The sequence below is a fragment of the Podarcis pityusensis genome, assembly GCF_964106645.2.
Source record: "Podarcis pityusensis genome assembly, chromosome: 13".
NCBI classification, from domain to species: domain Eukaryota; kingdom Metazoa; phylum Chordata; class Lepidosauria; order Squamata; family Lacertidae; genus Podarcis; species Podarcis pityusensis.
This window is the reverse complement of record NC_138038.1, coordinates 31,147,910-31,167,435: the sequence shown is the minus strand read 5'-3', so window position 1 is coordinate 31,167,435 and position 19,526 is coordinate 31,147,910. Positions and strand designations below refer to the sequence as shown.

The 19,526-nt window shown below is 47.4% G+C and overlaps 2 protein-coding genes across 6 annotated transcripts; both read left to right on the top strand.

The window, feature by feature from the left end:
- Nucleotides 1–2,773: 2,773 nt before the first annotated feature.
- Nucleotides 2,774–19,224, top strand: ZNF628 (zinc finger protein 628). Of its 5 annotated transcripts, none has more exons than XM_080978392.1 (6): nucleotides 2,774–3,184; nucleotides 4,606–4,677; nucleotides 5,360–8,830; nucleotides 14,409–14,511; nucleotides 16,523–16,600; nucleotides 18,067–19,224. In XM_080978392.1, the coding sequence occupies exons 2-4, from the start codon at nucleotides 4,639–4,641 to the stop codon at nucleotides 14,448–14,450; spliced, it is 3,552 nt and encodes a 1,183-aa protein (XP_080834518.1). In that variant the 5' UTR covers nucleotides 2,774–3,184; nucleotides 4,606–4,638; the 3' UTR covers nucleotides 14,451–14,511; nucleotides 16,523–16,600; nucleotides 18,067–19,224. The 5 variants fall into 5 exon arrangements, with proteins under 5 accessions (XP_080834518.1, XP_080834519.1, XP_080834522.1 ...); XM_080978393.1 differs by having other exon boundaries at nucleotides 2,775–3,184; nucleotides 18,581–19,224; XM_080978396.1 differs by lacking the exon at nucleotides 4,606–4,677 and having other exon boundaries at nucleotides 2,775–3,183; nucleotides 5,363–8,830.
- Nucleotides 14,470–17,065, top strand: NAT14 (N-acetyltransferase 14 (putative); the record flags this gene model as incomplete). The annotated part of the gene is made up of 2 exons (XM_080977381.1): nucleotides 14,470–14,511; nucleotides 16,523–17,065. 2 exons carry the CDS (start codon nucleotides 14,470–14,472, stop codon nucleotides 17,063–17,065), a joined length of 585 nt encoding a protein of 194 aa, XP_080833507.1.
- Nucleotides 19,225–19,526: the final 302 nt, after the last annotated feature.

Sequence of the window (19,526 nt, the reverse complement as noted above, 5' to 3'; positions counted from 1 at the left end):
GAAATTAAGAATGACAGATTTTGGTACATAGCAGCTCTACATGTTGTAGTCAGCACAGTTGGTCTTTACTGCTTCACTAAACTAGAGCTACTGTATCACTTCAACCCAAACACTACTAGCAGATCATTTGACAGCTTGTTATGCAATACATGCTTAGATTAGATATTTTGGAGTTGGAGAACAAAAACATACAACCCAATCCTATGCAGATTGGGCTCATAGTCATGCCAAACTTGCATAGAACCAAGCTGTAAAATTCAGCCGTGAGGCATAATATTTTGAGCATTAAGAAGTATTAAATATAGCAAGGTGCAAACTCTCATAATTTTTTTGCTAAATGTAAAGAGACAACCACTCCTTATCACTGCTACCACTACTACAGGGTCTGTGAATGTTCTTTCTCTTTGCCAAGAGTAAGAATGATTACACTCTTTTATTCTGAATATAATAATCTGGGATATTTACCACTCCCTCATCTTGACACAAGAGTTTAGAATGTCTACTTAGTACTTAAACATGCACAGAAAGAGCAAGAAAAGTTTGTACAGTGTTTACATCTGAGCTACCCAGGTTGCATGAACAAAAGGACAGCTATCTAATCAGAAAATTCACAGCTTGGTTTTCTTTTTCTATTAGGAGAGAAAGGGACGCCTGACTCGCCTAGGCTGTCAACGATTGATGTTGTGACTTCCCAGCTGGCAGTTCAGGAGAGCAGCCAAAGGACTGTTGTGTAACAGCGAAAGTGTTTGTGTAATCTTTCACCAACTGTGCTTGGAATCTGCTCTTGCACCTCGATTCGTATGCGGGACCTACTCCAGCGGGCTAGCAGTTCAAGCTGGCCCCCAAAATGCCATTCAGCTGCGGGGGCATCTCAGCAGGTCACCCAGGTCCTCTTCGCCCTGGCCTGCGGCAAAAGGACATTATGATCGCTTTGTTAGGGTTCCCTCCTCCAGTTAGAAGTGGGAGACTGTTGGTGTGAATGAATATAAAGTCAAAGCATCAGAAGAGACCAGGGGCCATTGACCCTCATTCCCCCTACAGTAAGACAGCAATCTCTGCCCATCCACATCAAGAGGGCCAATTTATGCATTCCATATCACAGCAGGAAACAAGCTAAGTTGCAGAAGGGCATTTACAGGGCAAAAAACTTGAAGCAACACAATCCTAGCTGCTACTGATGCTGGTATAACTATACTGACAGAGGGTGAATATGCTGCGTGGAGAAAGAGAGATGACTAGCGTAGGTGCTATAGGTTGCTGGTTTTTTTTCTTTTTCTTTCTGATATTGCGGCTTCTATTGTCTATGGAACCCCTCCCCATTTTCTTTGATATGGGTCTTAGAAAACTTTATTCCCAGCCTACCTTTGATTAGAAAATTTGGGGGTTTTTTAAAATCAGTTATTATATTGTGACTTGATTATGTTAACTGGCTGTTATGGTTTTCTTTTAATGCTGCTGTATTATTTTTGGGATTTTTAAAGCATTTTTCATTTGCATGTGATTTTAATGATGAGGTTTACTTGTCATTATTATATTTTCATTTGTAACTCCCTGACATGGGAGTTTTTGACATGGTTTTGAATAAGCATATAAGATATGTAAATAAAAGAAATATTGTATTTTAAACCAGTGCTTTACATGATTATCAAGACATTTTGTGGATTCTGATGGAGGGAATAAAAAATTATATTTGCAAACTACCAAGAGCTGTTATCAATGCCTTTTTGAGACATGAAAGCAAATGTAGGGTAACTTATGCACGTAACAAATGAACCATAGAACAAGCCAAGGAACAGTTCAAGCAAAACATTTTATTGGATAAAGTAGTTCTAGGAAGAAACAAGCTAAGCTCATGTACTGCACTGGTGCCTTTTGACAAGAACAGAAAGGATGCTCATTTTATGTAAAGTAGCCTACAGAGTTCCATGCAGGCTGTTATTACAAATAACTGTAGTGGTCCTTTCTTCCCAAATGAACAGACTCTATTTCCTACCAGGGACAGCCCTCTCTAAGCAGCCAATAATCTGTAATTGCACTTTTCCAAATCAGAGAGAGTGAACAGGATCTCCTTTAGTTGTGGCAGACTGAATGCATACAACTTAATGCTGCCCCCAGGTGGATAAAGGATAGTTGCGCCATTGATTTTCTTAAATAAGAGATAACATATCTGTCTTTTAATAAGGGGAGAATGGATGAGAATGGAAACAGTGTGACAGTGGTATGACTCTTGTTCTACACAACTTCACCAAGGCTATTTAATTTTTTTAACAGATCCGGACTTGAACTTGATACACTCTTGTCTTATTTGGCATCCTATTTCTGGGAACTCTTTGGGGCTGAAGAGCAGGCTGTAAATATGTGTGCCATATATAGATAGATAGATATTACAATAAAGAGGGTTCAAATTCCTTTTTGAGAGCTCAAAGAGAAAATTCTTCACGTTGCTGTTTCTCCCATTCCTCAGCTGTCAGTGAAAAGGCCGCACCTGATAAAATTCCCCTTTCTATACCCTCCCCCCACAGATTCCCCAGACTGTCAGCAAGCCCCATTCAATAGGAGTTACTTCTCAATTGCTACCCCCTGATATAAGTTGATAAATATATTAATTTTCAATTATTTCATTTAATACCAGCGAAGTTAGGATGATGTCATTATAAACCGTGATGTCAGTACAGTATTAACTAAGGCCACATTGAAGCAAGAGCGGGTCAACAACTTAAATTACCTGAGCTTCCTTTTCTCACTATAATACATATAATAAATATATATACATAATGGTGTTATCGGGCTCACAACAGCGAGGTCACGAAGTTTATTGTAAGGCCTCGAAAGCGCTCATGATAGACGCCACGGCCACCTTTCCTGCAACACAGAGCTTTCCCTTCCCCAAGCGCTCTCCAAAACACGTGGTGCGGGAACAACATGGCGACCGGCAGCGTCCTCCACAACAGCCTACAACTCCCGAGATGCTTTGCGTGGCCAATGGCAGCGGCGCAAAGGGGTGAGGCTGGCTGCCCTCGCGGGCGGTTAGTGTGAGCGAGTTAAAGGTTGGGTGTCTCGCAGCGCCGGCCGTTGGGAGGGTGGAGTGACAGCCCCTCCCCCCCTAGCCCCGCTGCACCCCTCTTATCCAGCTCCTATTGAGACGAAGTGCGCAGGGAGGATTAAAAAAAAAAGACCGGCCAGGTGAGGAAAAAAAAAAACAGGAGGCAGAGAAATAAAGGGAGAAAAGATGTCGCGAGGCCGAACGGCAACGAAGGGGGAGGGGCGGCAGAACTCGGTTCCTTAAAGGGGCAGGCCCGCATTTAAAGGGGAGTGTGCCACGGAGAGGTTTCCGCTGTTTTTTGTCTGCCGACAGAACAGTGCCTTGTTCTGAGTGGCGGGTGGGTGGAGGAGGCACGTGGGGAGAGCGCTTTTTAATTACAGGCGCGGGGGGTTGGCCCGAAGGAATCCCCTCCCCTCCAGCCTACGTATCGTTGGCCGTAAAGCGGAGGCTTTAAAGCGCTCTGCTCATGGTCAGGAGAGCAATTTGACTCTTTGGCGCAGGTCGGGGAAGTGGTGCAGGGTTGATCTCTCCAAAGGCTGGGCTCGGATAGTTTAATCCCCTATCCTTAAACTTTCGACACAAGAACACGAGCGGAATTCAAACACTTTAGTGGCTGCTTCGGGAAATTGCCCCCAATGCAGTCGTGGAGAATTGCGTGAAACAAGACAGCCTGAAATCATCTGGAAAAACAACAACACTGAATTGTGTTCTAAATTGCATGCGCTCTGTTTTCTATGTAGTCAGCGTTTAATTCGAAAGGTTAAAAATTAAAACTTTTTTGCCATGCGGTCCTTGGAGTGTGGGTTATTGCCAGTGTGGCCCTTGGACATGCATAATAACCTTGGCCACTGTTATTTCCATGTATAGATCAGGAACTGAAGCTAAAAGATTTTCATGGCATACAGGCTACTTAAACTTTTCACAGCTCATTTGCTCTCCTGATCCTAGTCTAAGCATGACTTCAGGCATCCATGCTTGTTTAAAATTATTTGTGTCTCCCCTTTGTCTTCTCAGCAGACCTCCTGGGTAATTGACAGAAATTAATGACAAGGGTTGATGGTGGGAAATGACCACTAACCATATTTAAATGCCACTGTTGTGGCTGGTCCAACTGCTGCTGTTCAAAGTTTCCATGGTGACCATCAAGGAAAATACTGCCCGCCCCCCATGCACACAATGTGTACACTGAAGCAGTCAGGGCCAGGTAGCACCAGATGTTTTGGACCCAGGCAAGTGAGGCATCTCCTGGGCATCTGGACAGTCTGCAACCGCTGACTCTTCCTGCTAGCAGAAGGAAGATCCCTGGGGAGCAGGGGTGGGGGGGAAATGATGATGGGAAGGTGTTTGTTTTCCAGGCTGCGGTCTAGGGATTGGGAACCTGTAGCCCTCCAGATGTTGAACTGCAGCCCCAGTTATACATGACCATTGGCTATGCTGATGGGCTTCTAGGACGGCCACTGACTCACCTTCTTTGGCTCCAGAGGTTGCTATGTAATGGACTTTTATGAGTTCAACACCAAGTAGGGACCTAACCCATGTGTGTGTTTGGGGCGGGGGGAGGGGGGGAGTCAGCCTCCTAGGAAGAACATAATGTCATGGTAAAGATCATCCTGAGAAGGAGCAGCTGTTCCATCGTGAGTTGTATTTTCTTCCCTCTCCATTCCTTTTCCCTCTTGTATCATGTCTACTAGATTGTGAGGGTAGGAAAAAGGACTGCCATTTTTAAAATACTGGTACAGTACTTAGCAAATTTTAATATTAATAATAATAATAATAATAATAATAATAATAAAATTACTCTCCTCAAATGCTGCATTCTTTTAGTCAGGGCTGTTCAAACATTCACTTTCAATCATAAACCAAAATGACTTCCTGTGGCTGTGAGCATCACTGAACGACCACTGCTTTTTAAAGGTGGCAGGTCCATTTGAGGTGATTTTTACTCTCTCATTTCCAACTAAGGGCTATGTGTAAGAAACACCCCAGTAATTCCTGGAGTTTGTAAGGTAAGTGCTAGTTTGCTCAGCTAGTTTCCCATTTGAAAGTGAAGCGGTAAAGTTCCTATGCAGATTTTACTGCCTCAAGCGCAAATGGAGAGGTGCCACAGCTCAGTGGTAGAGCACATGCTTTACATGCTGACTCTCTCAGCTTCAGTCTTTAAGCATCTTCTGTTTAGTGATGGAAAACCTGTGTGGACAGTATCAAGCTAGATGGACCAATAGTATGATTTAGTATAGGAGAGCCTCTATAAATGAGGCTAGGTCTGTCACAGTTACAGTAATGGTGTTCTCTCTTTCTCTGTATGTGTTTTTCTAGCAGGTGAACTCTGGTGCAATGGTGGGAGCTCAGCAGCTAGAAATGCAGGCAGCGGCAGTGCCAGCAGTGGCCCCAGCAAGTGGAGGCCCCAGTGGCAGCAGTGGCGACCACCAGTATGAGTGCCTGGAATGTGGCAAGGTATTCAAATGGTCATCGCGGCTCATCCACCACCAGAGGACTCACACAGGTGAACGCCCTTACAAGTGCTCAGAGTGCCCCAAGGCCTTCAAGGGGTCCTCAGCCTTACTGTACCACCAGCGCGGACATACAGGGGAGCGACCTTACAAGTGTGACAAGTGCGGCAAGGCATTCAAACGGTCGTCCTTGCTTCAGATCCACCAGAGTGTGCATACTGGCCTGCGTGCCTTCAAGTGCGCTCAGTGTGGCCTGGCCTTTAAGTGGTCCTCACATTACCAGTACCATTTGCGCCAGCACACTGGCGAACGCCCCTACCCTTGCCCGGCGTGTGACAAGGCCTTCAAGAACTCTTCCAGCCTGCGGCGCCACCGCCATACACATACAGGTGAGCGCCCCTATGTCTGCCTCATCTGCAGCAAGGCCTTCACGCAGTCCACCAACCTGCGGCAGCATCAGCGGGTGCATACTGGCGAGAGGCCCTACCGATGCCAAGACTGTGGTAAGGCCTTCACCCACTCTTCCAACCTGGCGCTGCACTGCCGATCGGCACACGCTGCCCGCCCCGCCCACACCTGTGTTATCTGTGGCAAGGCCTTTGCATCGGACACCTATCTGCAGCGGCACTTGGAGTCTCATGGGGACATTGCGCCTCCAGCACAGCTCTTCTTGGAGGAGCCAACCACCACTGTGGAGATGCTGTTTCGGTGTAGTGTCTGCCATCTCACCTTCCCCTTGCAGGAGCAGCTGCTGAGCCACCAGGAAGCACACTTGGCCCCAGCAGAGCCACTGCCTCTGCCACCACCACCGCCGCCACTACCAGTGCAGGAGGAGGTGGCGGCTGTAGCATCCCCCACACCCTCCCTAGCTTGCTCTGTGTGCAGTAAGACTTTCAAGAGTGCCGCGGGTTTAGCACGGCACCAACAGAGCCAGCACTCATCCGATCGCACCTACACCTGCATGGTGTGTGAACGCTCCTTCCCGGCACTGGCCAGCCTGTTGGGCCATCAGCGTTCGCATCCCCCGGCTGAACAACGGTTGGAGGAGGCAGAGGTGACGTGCCCAGCACAGGCAGAGCCAGTGCCTGCGGCCACAGTGACACCACCCCCACCCCTTGAGCGCCCCTATGTGTGTGGAGAGTGCGGGAAGTCATTCAAGGGCTCCTCTGGGCTGCGTTACCACCTCCGTGACCACACGGGCGAGCGCCCCTATGCTTGCGGCGAGTGTGGCAAAGCCTTCAAGCGCTCCTCGCTGCTGCGTATCCACCAGCGGGTGCACACGGGCTTGCGTGCCTTCACTTGCTCCACCTGCGGGATGGCATTCAAATGGGCTTCCCATTATCAGTACCATTTGCGGCAGCACACCGGCGAACGCCCCTATGCTTGCCAAGATTGCGGCAAAGCCTTCAAGAACACCTCGTGCCTCCGGCGGCACCAGCAGTTGCACACCGGTGAGCGGCCCTTTGCCTGCCAGACCTGTGGAAAGTCCTTCACGCAAACATCCAACCTCCGGCAACATCAGCGGGTACACACTGGCGAGAGACCCTATTGTTGCCGGGACTGTGGCAAGGCCTTCACCCACTCCTCCAACCTGGCGCTGCACAGACGTACCCATTCGAGGGAGCGCCCCTTCCAGTGCCCGGTTTGCTCCAAGGCCTTTGTCATGGCCTCTTACTTGCAGCGCCACTTCCGCACCCACAACAGTGCTGAGGCGCCCAGCCGCCCAGCCACCACCTCACCTGCCACCACTCAAGAGGTGCAAATCATGCCTAACTTGCAGGCCACTCTGAATATGGAGTTAAGTGGCAGCCCAGCCCCTCCTGTCTCGTCAAATACTCAGACTTTCCTGCTTGTGCAAACATCACAGGGCTTGCAACTTATCCCCAGCATACAGCAGCCACCGCAGCCACCCCCACCCCAAAATTTACCCCCCAAACTTATCCTGCTGCCTAGTCCCCAGGTGCCCACTACATCCTCTGCTCCCACAAGCATTACCCTGTTGCCAGCTGCTCCTACCACCCCAGGCAAATCTGCCCTGGTCCGTCAAGGTAAGGCCAAGAAACCTGCGCCGTTGGCTCCCCCACCACCATCGGTGTCTGGCAACCAGAATATCATTTTGATGCCCAGTGCCACCGGGGCCAGCGTGCAGCCCCTCTCTAATGTGCAAATCCAGAGGACGCCAGGGCTACAGACTAGCGGACAGAATGTTATTGTTCTCCAGAGCTTGCCAGAACAGCAACTGGGCACGGTGCAGATCCAAACTGTGCCAGCTGCTCCACCAACAGGCACCATTCAGATTCAAACCTTGCCCCAGCCCCTCCAGAGCTTTCCCACTGCCCAGCCAGGTGGCACTTTGCAAATTCAGACCGTACCTGCTTCACAGCAACCTGGCACAATCCAGATCCAGGCCTTCCCACAGCCTCCACAGACTGGCATTGTGCAGATTCAAAGCCTGCCCCTTCCCCAGAATACCGTCCAGATCCAAAGTTTGCCCACCTCCCAATCAGGAGGCACCGTGCAGATCCAGAGCCTGTCTAGTTGTCCACAGACTGGCACGGTGCAGTTTCAAACTCTTCCACCTTCCCAGAAGATGAACACTGTACAATTCCAAGCTGTGCCATCCTCTGAGCAGGTAGGGACCCTACAGCTCCAAACTCTCCAGCCTTCCCAGCAAGTGGGCCCCATTCAGATCCAGACCTTGCCATCCCTGCAGCAAACCAGCCCTCTGCAGATCCACAGCCTGTCCCCCTCCAATCAGCCTTTGACCAGCGTCGAAATCCAGAGCCTCTCGCCTTCCCAACAGCTGGATGGCACCATTCAGATCCAGGAGCTGGTTTCTTCTCAGGAAGGGGAACAGCTTCAACCTTCAGAGGAGATGACCAGTGTTCAGCTTCAGACTTTGAGCCCACCACAGGAGATGAATGAGGTGGGGACTTCTCTGTCCAGCTCCCATGAGCTCTCTGAGGTGGACCTCCAACAGGGACCTGGTGTGAAGGAGGAAAGCCAGGACCTAATTGTGGTGCAGAACTCTCCAGGGGAGGAGCTTCTGGGGCCAGGCGGGGAGGTGGAGAGCCTGGAAGGGGTGCAAGACATGCACTTTGAAACTTTACAGACCGATGAGGGAGTTCAGAATGTGTTGGTGCTGAGAAGTGCAGGAGGAGAGCAGACCCGGTTGTGCGTGCAGGAGGTGGACAACATCCAGACAATGCAAGAACTGCCTGGCCTCCAGCTGCAAGGGCCCGAGGGTAGTGCCGGGACTGGGCAGAACCTCCTGATCATCCGTAGTGCCCAGGGGGAACAGACCCTCCAAGTGCTGGAGAGTGTGCCAACACTGCAGGTGAGCAGCCCAGACAGCACCCAACCTACTGGGGACAGCAACAGCGCCTCCCAAATGGTGCAACTTCTGCCGAGCCCAGTAACTTCGCAAGGCCTGCCCTCCATTCAGATTGTGCAAACGGTACCCAACATGCAGCTTGTTCACACTTTCTGAGGACAGCTGTCCCCATCCCTGCGTTGGAGTACCAACTGAGACTCAGTTGTACTCTCACTAGTGGCTGCTATAATTAACTGTGTTGCCGGACGGGATTGACCTGGGCAACTTCAAGACTCCTGGAGGTGGCTCTGCTTAGGTTCCTCAGGACAGTGTCATGAAATGACAGCAGAGAGCTTAGCTCACGCCCATGCCTGCAGGTCCAAAGCATACCCTTGATTCCCTCACTTCCTGCTCACATGGGGATTGCTGTTGCTGTTCGTGCCCTTGCAGTTACAATGACTCCACTACCATGTCCTTCCCCCAAACACTTTTGTCTTGTTTGCATGTGAGAAAGGGATAGCCAGTCCAGTCCTTGATACAATCCCTAACCCACCCATTTCCCCATCCTGTCTGAAATACGTTGTTCCAACAAGAACCAAATGTATGTGCAGTCTGATGGCTGGAAGACTGTGCAGCCAGAATTCCTGGTTTTTTTCTCCACACTAGACAGAAAATATAGTTAGCAGATATCAACTGGACTGCTGGCTTCTCTCCATTTCCCTGCTGTGTTGCAATTTTGGAGCTAAGTGCTGTGGAGCAGTGTGAGCTCTTTTTATGTATTAGAAAATGGGGAAAGTTCAAGTTTTTGGGTTTTCCTTTGATACTGGGTGCTGCAGGAGGCTGCTTTATGAGCTGTCATAAACAGCATCTTTTTCCGGTTAAGCCCCTCTTATCTATTCTCCATTCCAGCCCCTCACCATGTGCAGAACCACATTTCTTCCCAAGTGTACCCCAGTTCCTGGTGCTAACAGACAAGAGGGTCATAGACTCTTGGTCTAGAAGAAAAATAAAAGACTGCTTCAAAGCATTTTTACTCCTTTCTGTGTACTGTGCAAAGGTTGGGTTCACCAATACATGTCATACTTCTTTTGTGCTTTTTAGGTCTGATTGGCATTTCAGTAGCAGATTGCACAGTCCCCAAATGAAGTCAACTAAGAACATAGGAAGTTGCCTTATACAGAGTAAGACCATTGGTCCATCTAGCTCAGTAATGTATATATCAGGGTTTCCCAAACTTGGATCACCAGCTGTTTTTGGACTACAGTTCCCATCATCCCTGATCATCAGTCCTAGCTGTAGTCCAAAAACAGCTAGAGACCCAAGTTTGGGAAACCCTGATCTAGATTGAACAGTAACAGCTCTCTAGCATTTCAGGCAAACATCTTTTTCAGCCCTCTCTTGAGATATTGTGGCTTTGAACCTGTGTTCTTCTCCATACAAAGCATGTGATCTACAACTGAGCTGCAGCCCTGCAGCTTTAACAGGCTTGAGAGGTGCAAGATAAAAGGTTCCTGCTTAGAGGAAACTCTTTATGTTTTTTTCAAGCGGCTTCAACATGCTAGATATTGAATTTTAAACTGAAAGGTGCTGGGACTCAAGCCTAAATGGGAACTTAAGCTTAGTGTTGAAAGTCAATGCAAATGAGGTCTCTGTACAAGATTTCTGGAAAATGCAACATGTTTGGTGAATTTCTTGGGGTAGGAGGTTCTGCAGTTTGAGGAATGATTGTGGTTGAGCTGAGAACCAAAGACCAAAGTGGGCAGAGCTGAGACGTGGGATTTCCTGTGGGTTGTTTTTTTTCTTCCTCCAAGAACACTGAGATCCACCAAACTGATGGCTCAGGTTGCTGAGCCAATTATGTGCTGCACACTGTAGCCCTACACTTGAATAACCTGTACAGTGCTACCTCAGGTTACAGATGCTTCAGGTTACAGACTCCGCTAACCCAGAAATAGTACCTCAGGTTAAGAACTTTGCTTCAGGATGAGAACAGGAATTGCGCGGCGCAGCAGCAGCAGGAGGCCCCATTAGCTAAGTGGTACCTCAGGTTAAGAACAGTTTCAGGTTAAGAACGGACCTCCAGAACGAATTAAGTTCTTAACCCGAGGTACCACTGTACAGAAAAAGCTGTCCACAAAAGCTAAACAAGTGAAACCTGGCCATGCTCTTTCTATTTATGGTTTGTTAGCAATCTTCCCTCTCAGTGTCTTACTCTGTAAATTATATGATGCATTGCATTTTAGTACTTGAGAATTAAACATTTTGGGAGAGCCACTGGTTCCCCACCTCCAGCAGAGAACATGGGGAAGGCACTTTTACAGGAAAAAAACCCTGAAAAGATGAAGAACCAACCCTCAGGGTCAGTGTGGGACAACACTCCTGTTCCACAGGGGATTTTTTCCCCACTATGTTAATCATGTTCTTAAATACAGTGGTACCTTGGTTCTCAAACTTAATCCATTCCAGAAGTCTGTTCCAAAACCAAAGCGTTCTAATACCAAGGCGTGCTTTCCCATAGAAAGTAATGCAAAATGGATTAATCCGTTCCAGACTTTTAAAAACAACCCCTAAAACAGCAATTTAACATGAATTTTACTATCTAATGAGACCACTGATACATAAAATGAAAGCAAAAATCAATGTATTGTAGTATAAAATAGAGATTATTGTAGATGATAAAAATTAAAATTACATTTTTTTCTTACCTGCACTGATGATAGTCATTGTTTGGATGGGGGGCTTTTATCCATTTCTGTAGTCACACAATCAATCAGTAGCAGAACTGAGTTCCATATAGTCACAAAAACAAATTAACCGAAAAAGCTTCGAAAACAAAAACACAAAATAAATAGCAAAAACAAAAGTGCCAAACTTAATCTGTTCTGGAAGTCCGTTCAACTTCCAAAATGTTCCAAAACCAAGGCACAGCTGATTGGTGCAGGCACCCCAGAAACAATAGCCGACAACCGCATCGGATGTTCGGCTTCCAAAAAATGTTTGGAAACTGGAACACTTACTTCCTGGTTTTTGGTGTTTGCAAGCCAAGGCATTTGAGAACCAAGGTACCACTGTACTGCATGGCAGGAGGTGAATGGCTCACAGATACGCTTAAGGTGAAGACAGACATAATTGTAATGCTGCCTTAGCCATTTCACACATTGCATTTTTTGCCAATGTGAACTGCTGGTTTTAATGCTTGTTTAACAGGCGAGGCGCTGTTAAAAGGACCTGTGCCCCATTTGAAGTTGACAGTCAGCCACTTTGTGGTGATGTTAAAAAGTTTTTTAAAAAGTAACACCCCCATTTTTCAATGATGAACAAAATGGGTTACAAATGGTTTACTGAGTCAATGCCAATGTTACTGTTTTTAAATGCCAGCTTCTAAACCACTCAGAACTGTTATGCTTCTTCAGACCAATATCCATTTCCTTTTGACATCGGCCAGCAGTCAGCTGGTTGCAAAAAGGAAGCTCACAGGCAGAACAGAATGGCTACAAATCAAATTAGTGCACCTGCTTATCTCCAACAACGATGCTTACTTTCTTAATATTTACATTGAGAAAGCAACATGTCAAAGGTTACTCTCGGGAATTCAGTGCTTACAATGTAATGAAATAAATCCCTTTATTTTTGCTATCTTAACCATGAGCCCCAAATTCAAGCCAAACAAACAGTCTGTGCAACTCTTTAAAAAGTTGAAAAACAAAACCCTTATGAAAAGACACATACACTTCCAGGTGGCTTGCAACTTCATGTCAACAGCATAAAATGGGTACATAACGAAAATGATACATTAACAGCCACCAGCTGTTTACATTATGGGCAGCAGGTCGTGTGTTTTTTAACAGTTCCATAGCAGACTGGCAGCAATAGGGGAAGGCTTTTCCAGATTTTCCTCTCTACTAGCTGACTACAGCTATACCCGTTGGATCCCCGCCTGTCACTTCACCATGAAAAAGAAAAAGAAAATTAGAAAGTCAGATATTTCCCTAAGTCCTAAGCCATTCAAACTGAACCCACTCCCGCTGCTGCCCGCTCTCTCCCATAAAAGGCAAAACGGGTTTGGGACTCGCAGCGCTTGAAGGCCCCGTTTCGCCCCCTTAGCAACAGTTGCCAAGAACTGCGTAAGGAGCGAAAGGCGCCGAAGAAGCCAGGAGCGCCACGCATGCGCTCATGGAGTAAGGCGCTGGAGCTGCGAAGCTAGGGAGGGTTGACTAAGAAGAGGCTCTTGGGGCGAAGCTCTTTTCCCCTCTCCTTCCCCCCCTCCCTCCTGAAAAAGCGGGCGGGGTGGGGAGAGAGAGAGAGATGTAGGAGGCCTCGGAGAATTCCACGGTCCTTTTATGCAGGGGCAAAGGCAGCCGCTTCCTACAGGCTGGGTGAGTCCATTCCGCGCCTAGGGGGGGAGTGGAGAAGGTTTGCGGGCGTTTCTATTTCTGCGGAGGGGTGTGGCCGCAAGGGCTAGAGTGCCGTGGCGGGTCAGTTTACGACGGCGGGGCTGGCGTTTTATTGCGGATCTGCCTTTGCTCCCGGGAGGGACAGAAGGGGCAGGCCGGAGAAATGTGGGCGTCGCGTTATTTTTGCCCGTTATGTGGCATAAATTAACGGTGGTGCTCCATTGCAAGGGAGCCTACCTTGCAAATAGAGTAGGGGGCGCAGGGAGCTAGCTGGGAATCAGAGGCTGCTGGTAAAATGGCTCCCACGACCTTTAATTAAATGGGGGGGGGGCGTGCAAGTGTTATTTCATAAAGTATACACGGCCTCGGTCTCGTTCCTTTTCAAAACGACCCCAGGAGGCATGTGGTCCCTGTTTAAACCGATGGGAAACTAAGGCCAAAAGACTGCCAGTGAATCTACTGCTGAACAAGAATATATTCTTCCCAGCTATACCGGTTGTAGTTGCCTTTTTAAGAGGTGCCAGCTTCTTTTCTTACCAGGGCTCCTGTGCATTTAAATTGGAGAACGATTGTCAGGCATTTAACACTTTAAAATGGAAAGGGTGTCTGTTGAGAAGAGATGAGTTCTGATTTTTGTGTGTGTGTAAATGTACAAGAGCCATGCCACAAGCAAAATAGTTTTCAACTCTTGCTGGCATTGTAGGAAGTTGCTGCTTCTGTGTTTGTTAGATTGACCCCCCCCCCCAAGTACCTATTCTCCTTTAAGAAGGGATTGGAGTAGGATTCTTTCTCCCCATCCCCCAAGATTATTATTATTGCGGTATTTGTATCCTGCCTTTCCTACACAGAGCTCAAGGTGGTGTGCCTGGTTATCTATCCACTCTTCATGTAATATTCACAACAACCCTGTGGGGTAAGCTGAGAGACAGTGACCGGCCCAAAGGCACCCAGCAAACATCATAGCTGAGTGGGGACTTGAACTTTGGCCTGTCAGGTCCTGGTCCAGCACTAACCACTACACCACACTGCCTCTGGTTTCTGTGCTGCTTCAACATAAAATGCTCCCCATTTACTCAAGAGTGTCCCCAGCCATGGTGGAAGGTTGGGCTCTGACAAATGGCCCATGCTAGTTGGAGATACTTTCCTTGTCCATTCCAGCTTCTCATCAAGGACAAATCAGACAATAACTGGGCTTTCCCTCTTTGAAGGTGCCATCTGCTGGCTGCCAGCATGCCTACCCTGGAACCTGAGCAACTGACCATCAGAGAAATGAGAGAGGAGGAGACACCAATTGTCTTGGAGCTTCTGAAGGTGAGATGGGCTTCTGAGAGAGGTGGTGGAGAGCCCAGGCTATATAAGCACTCTCTTTCCTTCCTTTCTAGAGACTTATGGAATGTGTCATTTAATAGGAACCTTCCCTTGAAGTGGGGAAGGCAGTTTGGTGTTCTCCAGATGTTGTGGACTACAACTCCCTTCATCCTTTACCCCTGGCAATGCTGATGGGCTGGTGAGAGTTGTAATCCACCAAACTGAAGGACATTGCATTGTCTACTTCAGGGTCAGCAAACTTTTTCACCAGGGGGCTGGTCCACTGTCCCTCAGACCTTGTGGGGGACCGGACTATATATTTTTTTGGGGGGTGGAAATGAATGAATTCCAATGCCCCACAAATAACCCAGAGGTGCATTTTAAATAAAAGGACACATTCTACTCATGTAAAAACACCAGGCAGGCCCCACAAATAACCCAGAGATGCATTTTAAATAAAAGAACACATTCTACTCATGTAAAAACACGCTGGTTCAAAAGACCGTCCAAGGGCCGGATTTAGAAGGCGATTGGGCCAGATCCGGCCCCTAGGCATCAGTTTGCCTACCCATGGTCTACTTCATATTTTAGAGCAGTTGCACATTGCAAGGGAACTATGTGTGTGTGTGTGTTCTAGGAAGCTGTTTCAGTTTGTTTAGGGCACATACTTCCCAAACTTGGGCTGCCAGCTGTTTTGGGACTACAATTCCCATCATCCCTGACCACTGGTCCTGCTAGCTAGGGATCATGGGAGTTGTAGTCCAACAACAGCCAGAGAGCAAAGTTTGGGAAACACTAATGGGGGTAACTAAGAAGCCTAATCAGTGTCCCAAATAGGAAGCCTTCTAGAACAGCATCTTCTGCAAAGCGCAGAACTCCTCAACAGACAACTTGGAATGGGCAGGGATGTTTGAAAACCACTGAACTGGAATTACTGGTTCTGCATGCAACTTTATTTCCTGATTGTGATGCTGGCACTTCTGTTTTCTTGCATTCCTTTCACACTGCAGTAACCTGTTGCAAAGGTGGTTTTTTTTACTGATATTTCACGCTAAATTTCATTGACAGCAGTGAGTGTGGTGTGACACAACAACGAAGGTTACTGAACACTGCCACTCCTCCACCACCCTTTCCGCACATGCATGCTTCTGTTCTCCCATGATTCACCCATGAAAACAGTAGGAAAGATCTTTATGCTGGCATACCGCCTCTATTTTTGTCACTTTACACCTACAGTTTTCTGGCTTACTGGGGTTGCAAACAGATTTTTTATGAAAGCAATTAACATGGAAATGAGCACTAAACTTTACCATATTCTGCTAGATTTCCAGAAGCAGCTTTTACATAATGTAAAAACACAAATATTATGCAGAAATTAGAGAAACAGAATAAACTGCTGTGTGAATGCAGCCCACTCTTTCTGCCACATCCACTCTGATTTTTTTTTTTTGGGGGGGGGGGTTAACTGAGCGTATTAAACCTAGAGAGAGAGAAAATTGAGATGTTTGCAGCATAAAAAAAAATTAAAGGGAATTTGGCAAGAAGAGGAGCTGCATTTGATGATGCTTACCTCTAAGGGTTGGGCAATAAGCAATTGTGTTACTGTGTTATTTATCCCACAGTTAAACACTAGAAAGAAAATTCCCTCCACACTTAAAGACTGGGAAGAAAATTTCCTAAGGGAAAGAAAGCGTGGTTCAATCCACTGGCTCTATCTCAATTCCAATGCTCTTATGTCGAGGTTCCTTGTTTCCCACTAGGGCTTGCATTATAGAAAAGCTGGGGTAGAACAACTTTCGTATCTGCAGGACAGTTCTGCTTTCAGTGTGGCTCTTGTCTCCCCAGCCTTTTCTTAGCTCTGTGCAAGTTGCTACAGACATCATAGAATTCCCCTCCTTGTACGTTTTCAGGTAAAGTGAAGGATAAGCATTTCTTTAGAGATACACAACGCACCCCTGGTCCCTCATAGCTGTATATGGTCCTTTACTTCATATCCCTTTCTATTTTCCACCAGGATGGATTCAAGGATACAGAGAACCGCCTGATCCTCTATGTGCTGACACGGCCTCTGGCTTTGCTGCTGATGGCGGTGGTGAGCAGCGGCCTGCGTTTCTTCCTGAACTCGTTTGTGGTGGCTCTCGTGCTGCCGGTCCTGCTCACCGTGGTGGCTCTGAAGCTTCTGCTGTGGCGCTCGCCAGACTTGAGGCACCTGCATGCCTACTACAGCGCAGGGCAGCGCGGGCTGTGGGTGGCTGTATACGACGAGGACGACGTGTGTGGCTGCGTGGCTCTGGAGCCCTGTGGCGGGGAACCACGCACGGCAGAGCTCAAGCGCCTGGCTGTGAACCGGTGGTACCGGCGCTCTGGTGTGGGCCGCTCCCTCCTCAGCTTCCTGGAGGCTCACGCTCGCGCCCAGGGCTTCAAATTCTTAGTGGCCCAGGTCTCGGTAGTCACCAAGGCAGCGATTGGGCTCTTTGAGAGCACTGGCTACAACATGAGTGGTGGGCGGCGGTGGCTGGGCTACACCATACAGCAGGAGTTCAGCAAGGAGCTCTAGTTGGTCTGCCTGCCAGTTAGCCACTAGTCTTGAGGAATCCCTGCCCGCCCCCTAAATGTGGGGAAAGCACCAAGCTCCAGAAGCAAGACTGCAGGGAACAAGTCATCTCTTAAGCCCCCAAATAGGGCAGTTCCTCTCAACAAAAGTGGCTTTCTCTGCCTGGAAAATCAGACACTGTAGCCATGGACACAGAGCTAAGCAGGGGAAAGGGTTGTCCATTAAGAGCCTTCTCCCCGGTCTGCCACATCACTCAGGCTCCCTGTCATTTAGAGTTTTCTACCAAAGCCACCCCAGATTATCTGTCCATAGTTTTGAAGAGTGGAAATAACCAATAGTTAGTTGTTGTCCCCCACCCCATGCCCTGCCTCTGGTCAGACTCTACACCAAACACATTCAAATCTTAGACCAGGGTAAACCTCAAATTCTAGGACTTACATAAACACTGCATATCAAGCAAACCTGGATTTCTATACAGTGCAGTTGGCGTGAATGGCATTTTACAGAACATGAGAGGGCAGGGCTCTATGCCAAGGAGCTTTATTTATTTATTTGCTATGTTTTATTTAATAATAATGATAATTTTATTATTTATACCCCATCCATCTGGCTGGGTTGTTGTATAGCCTTGCCCTATTCTATTTTTGTGCATTTGGAACTTCATGGGGAGGAATGCTTTTTGTGTGTGGGTGGGTGGTGGTGCATATTTTAGGAATATGCACAGGTGTGTGTGGACAACTTTTCTGCTTGCTCCAAATCTCCCCCTCCCTCCCAAGCTGCTTTTCCTTAAAAAAGAGCTGCTGGGGTTCTGTTACACTCATTTCCATGCAACATGCAGTTTGACTTACAAGGTGGCAAATGGCACCGTGTTCTCTGTTGGATTTGTACAGCTATCAAACTAGGTAGATTCGAGGATGATCCATTCAGGGATTTATAGGTCAAGGCTGATCCTGTCAACTGTGTCTCTATACGCACATGGGTTTTTTTTGACGGTATCCCTGCAGCTGACAGGGACTTTGCCTCTATGGAGCCTTTCAGCTTCCTCCTGAGTCCCGGGACTTGGGGTCTGAAGAGAGAGAACCTCTTCCATGTGGCTTCTGGATCCCAGTTCCTCCAGAGGCTGAAGCAATTGATAAAACTGTGGATTGGCTGTGAGGTGGGTGGGAATCACATGTCCAGCTCCCAGCTCCCAACTCAAGTCATCCTGGGCTTGCAGCATCTCTGTGTGTGCACCCCACTCCCCAAGAGGACACAGCAGACTGGAGACTCTATGATAAGGCAATTCAGGGAAATCTATGATATCGCTGTAGATAAATATGTCTTGCTGACGGCCTGTGATTATGAGTGGGAAGAAGTGGCTGGACCCAGGGGTGTAGTTCATAATACAGAAATGCACCCTGCAGCCCTCTGGAATGAATCCCTGTTGGTGGGGACTGAGTTACCTGTATTGGGTGTAGAGGAGATACTTTGCTTTCATTATAAGTGCTCTCAATATGAGCCATTTCTGTTTCCCCACAGGAGCGACCCCTAAAGAAGGAGCAGGGAGCAATGGCTCATTTCTTTTTAACAGGAGGATGAGGATTTCATCTGGAAACCACCTTCCTTGGAAAAGTTGGGCCATTGGATGAGGGGAAAAAAATCTCCACTACCCCCCACCCCACCCCACAAATAAAAAGCTTGCCTACCCTAGTGTGTCTAGAGGAAATGTATTTTCCCAAAGTGGATGAAAACTGGGAAATGGGCTTGAAGTGTGAGGGTGATAAAACATGTCCACAAAGATTAGATCTTTATATGTGGAGAACCCAGAGGGGAAAACTTGTGATACAGAGAGTTGTTACACCAAAGGTCAAATGGCATATGTGTGTGAATATGTACAGGAACGGGCTTCCCCAAGTTTATGTAATTTAAAACGGGGGTAGATGTTCCTCCATTTAAGAAATGAATGGTGGGTAGGGAGAGGGAGGAATCCAAATGGATGGTGATTTGGAGAGGGTTTCAAAACACTGGAAAGGAATGACTTTTTGTATGTGTGTATAAATAAATATTTAGATGGTTTTAATTAAATAGTTTTAATGACGGGCAGTTCAGTTAGACTCTGTGTAAACCTCATTGGCGGACGAAGGTTAAGATTAGAAATTAATTAAATACACATTTTAAAACAATCTGAATGGTATGGAAATTTGCTGTACTCCTACTTATCTGATGCAGGCTGAAATTTCTGAAGAGTCCAGGGCAGCTCCACATCAGACATATTACACTAGTGTCGCCTTGCAACCCTTTGAAAAAATAAGTTTGGTGCCCAGCACCCTTAGATGGAAGGGACAGTCTTTGATCAGGAATCTACTGCCATAAATCTCAAACTCTGTAGGACATAAGCTGTGAATACTTAGTAGTGCAGAGAAGGCATGCTACACATTCTCAAAAGCACTAGTTGATTGCTTCACATGTTCTAGGGCTGCAGCCT

Bases quoted from the DNA above. Each gene is read 5' to 3' on its own strand.
- ZNF628 (XM_080978392.1), top strand. From the start codon at position 4,639: ATGGTAAAGATCATCCTGAGAAGGAGCAGCTGTTCCATC. The intron at 4,678-5,359 runs GTGAGTTGTATT...GTGTTTTTCTAG, and splicing joins GAAGGAGCAGCTGTTCCATC to CAGGTGAACTCTGGTGCAAT. The intron at 8,831-14,408 runs GTGAGCAGCCCA...CCCTCTTTGAAG, and splicing joins AGAGTGTGCCAACACTGCAG to GTGCCATCTGCTGGCTGCCA.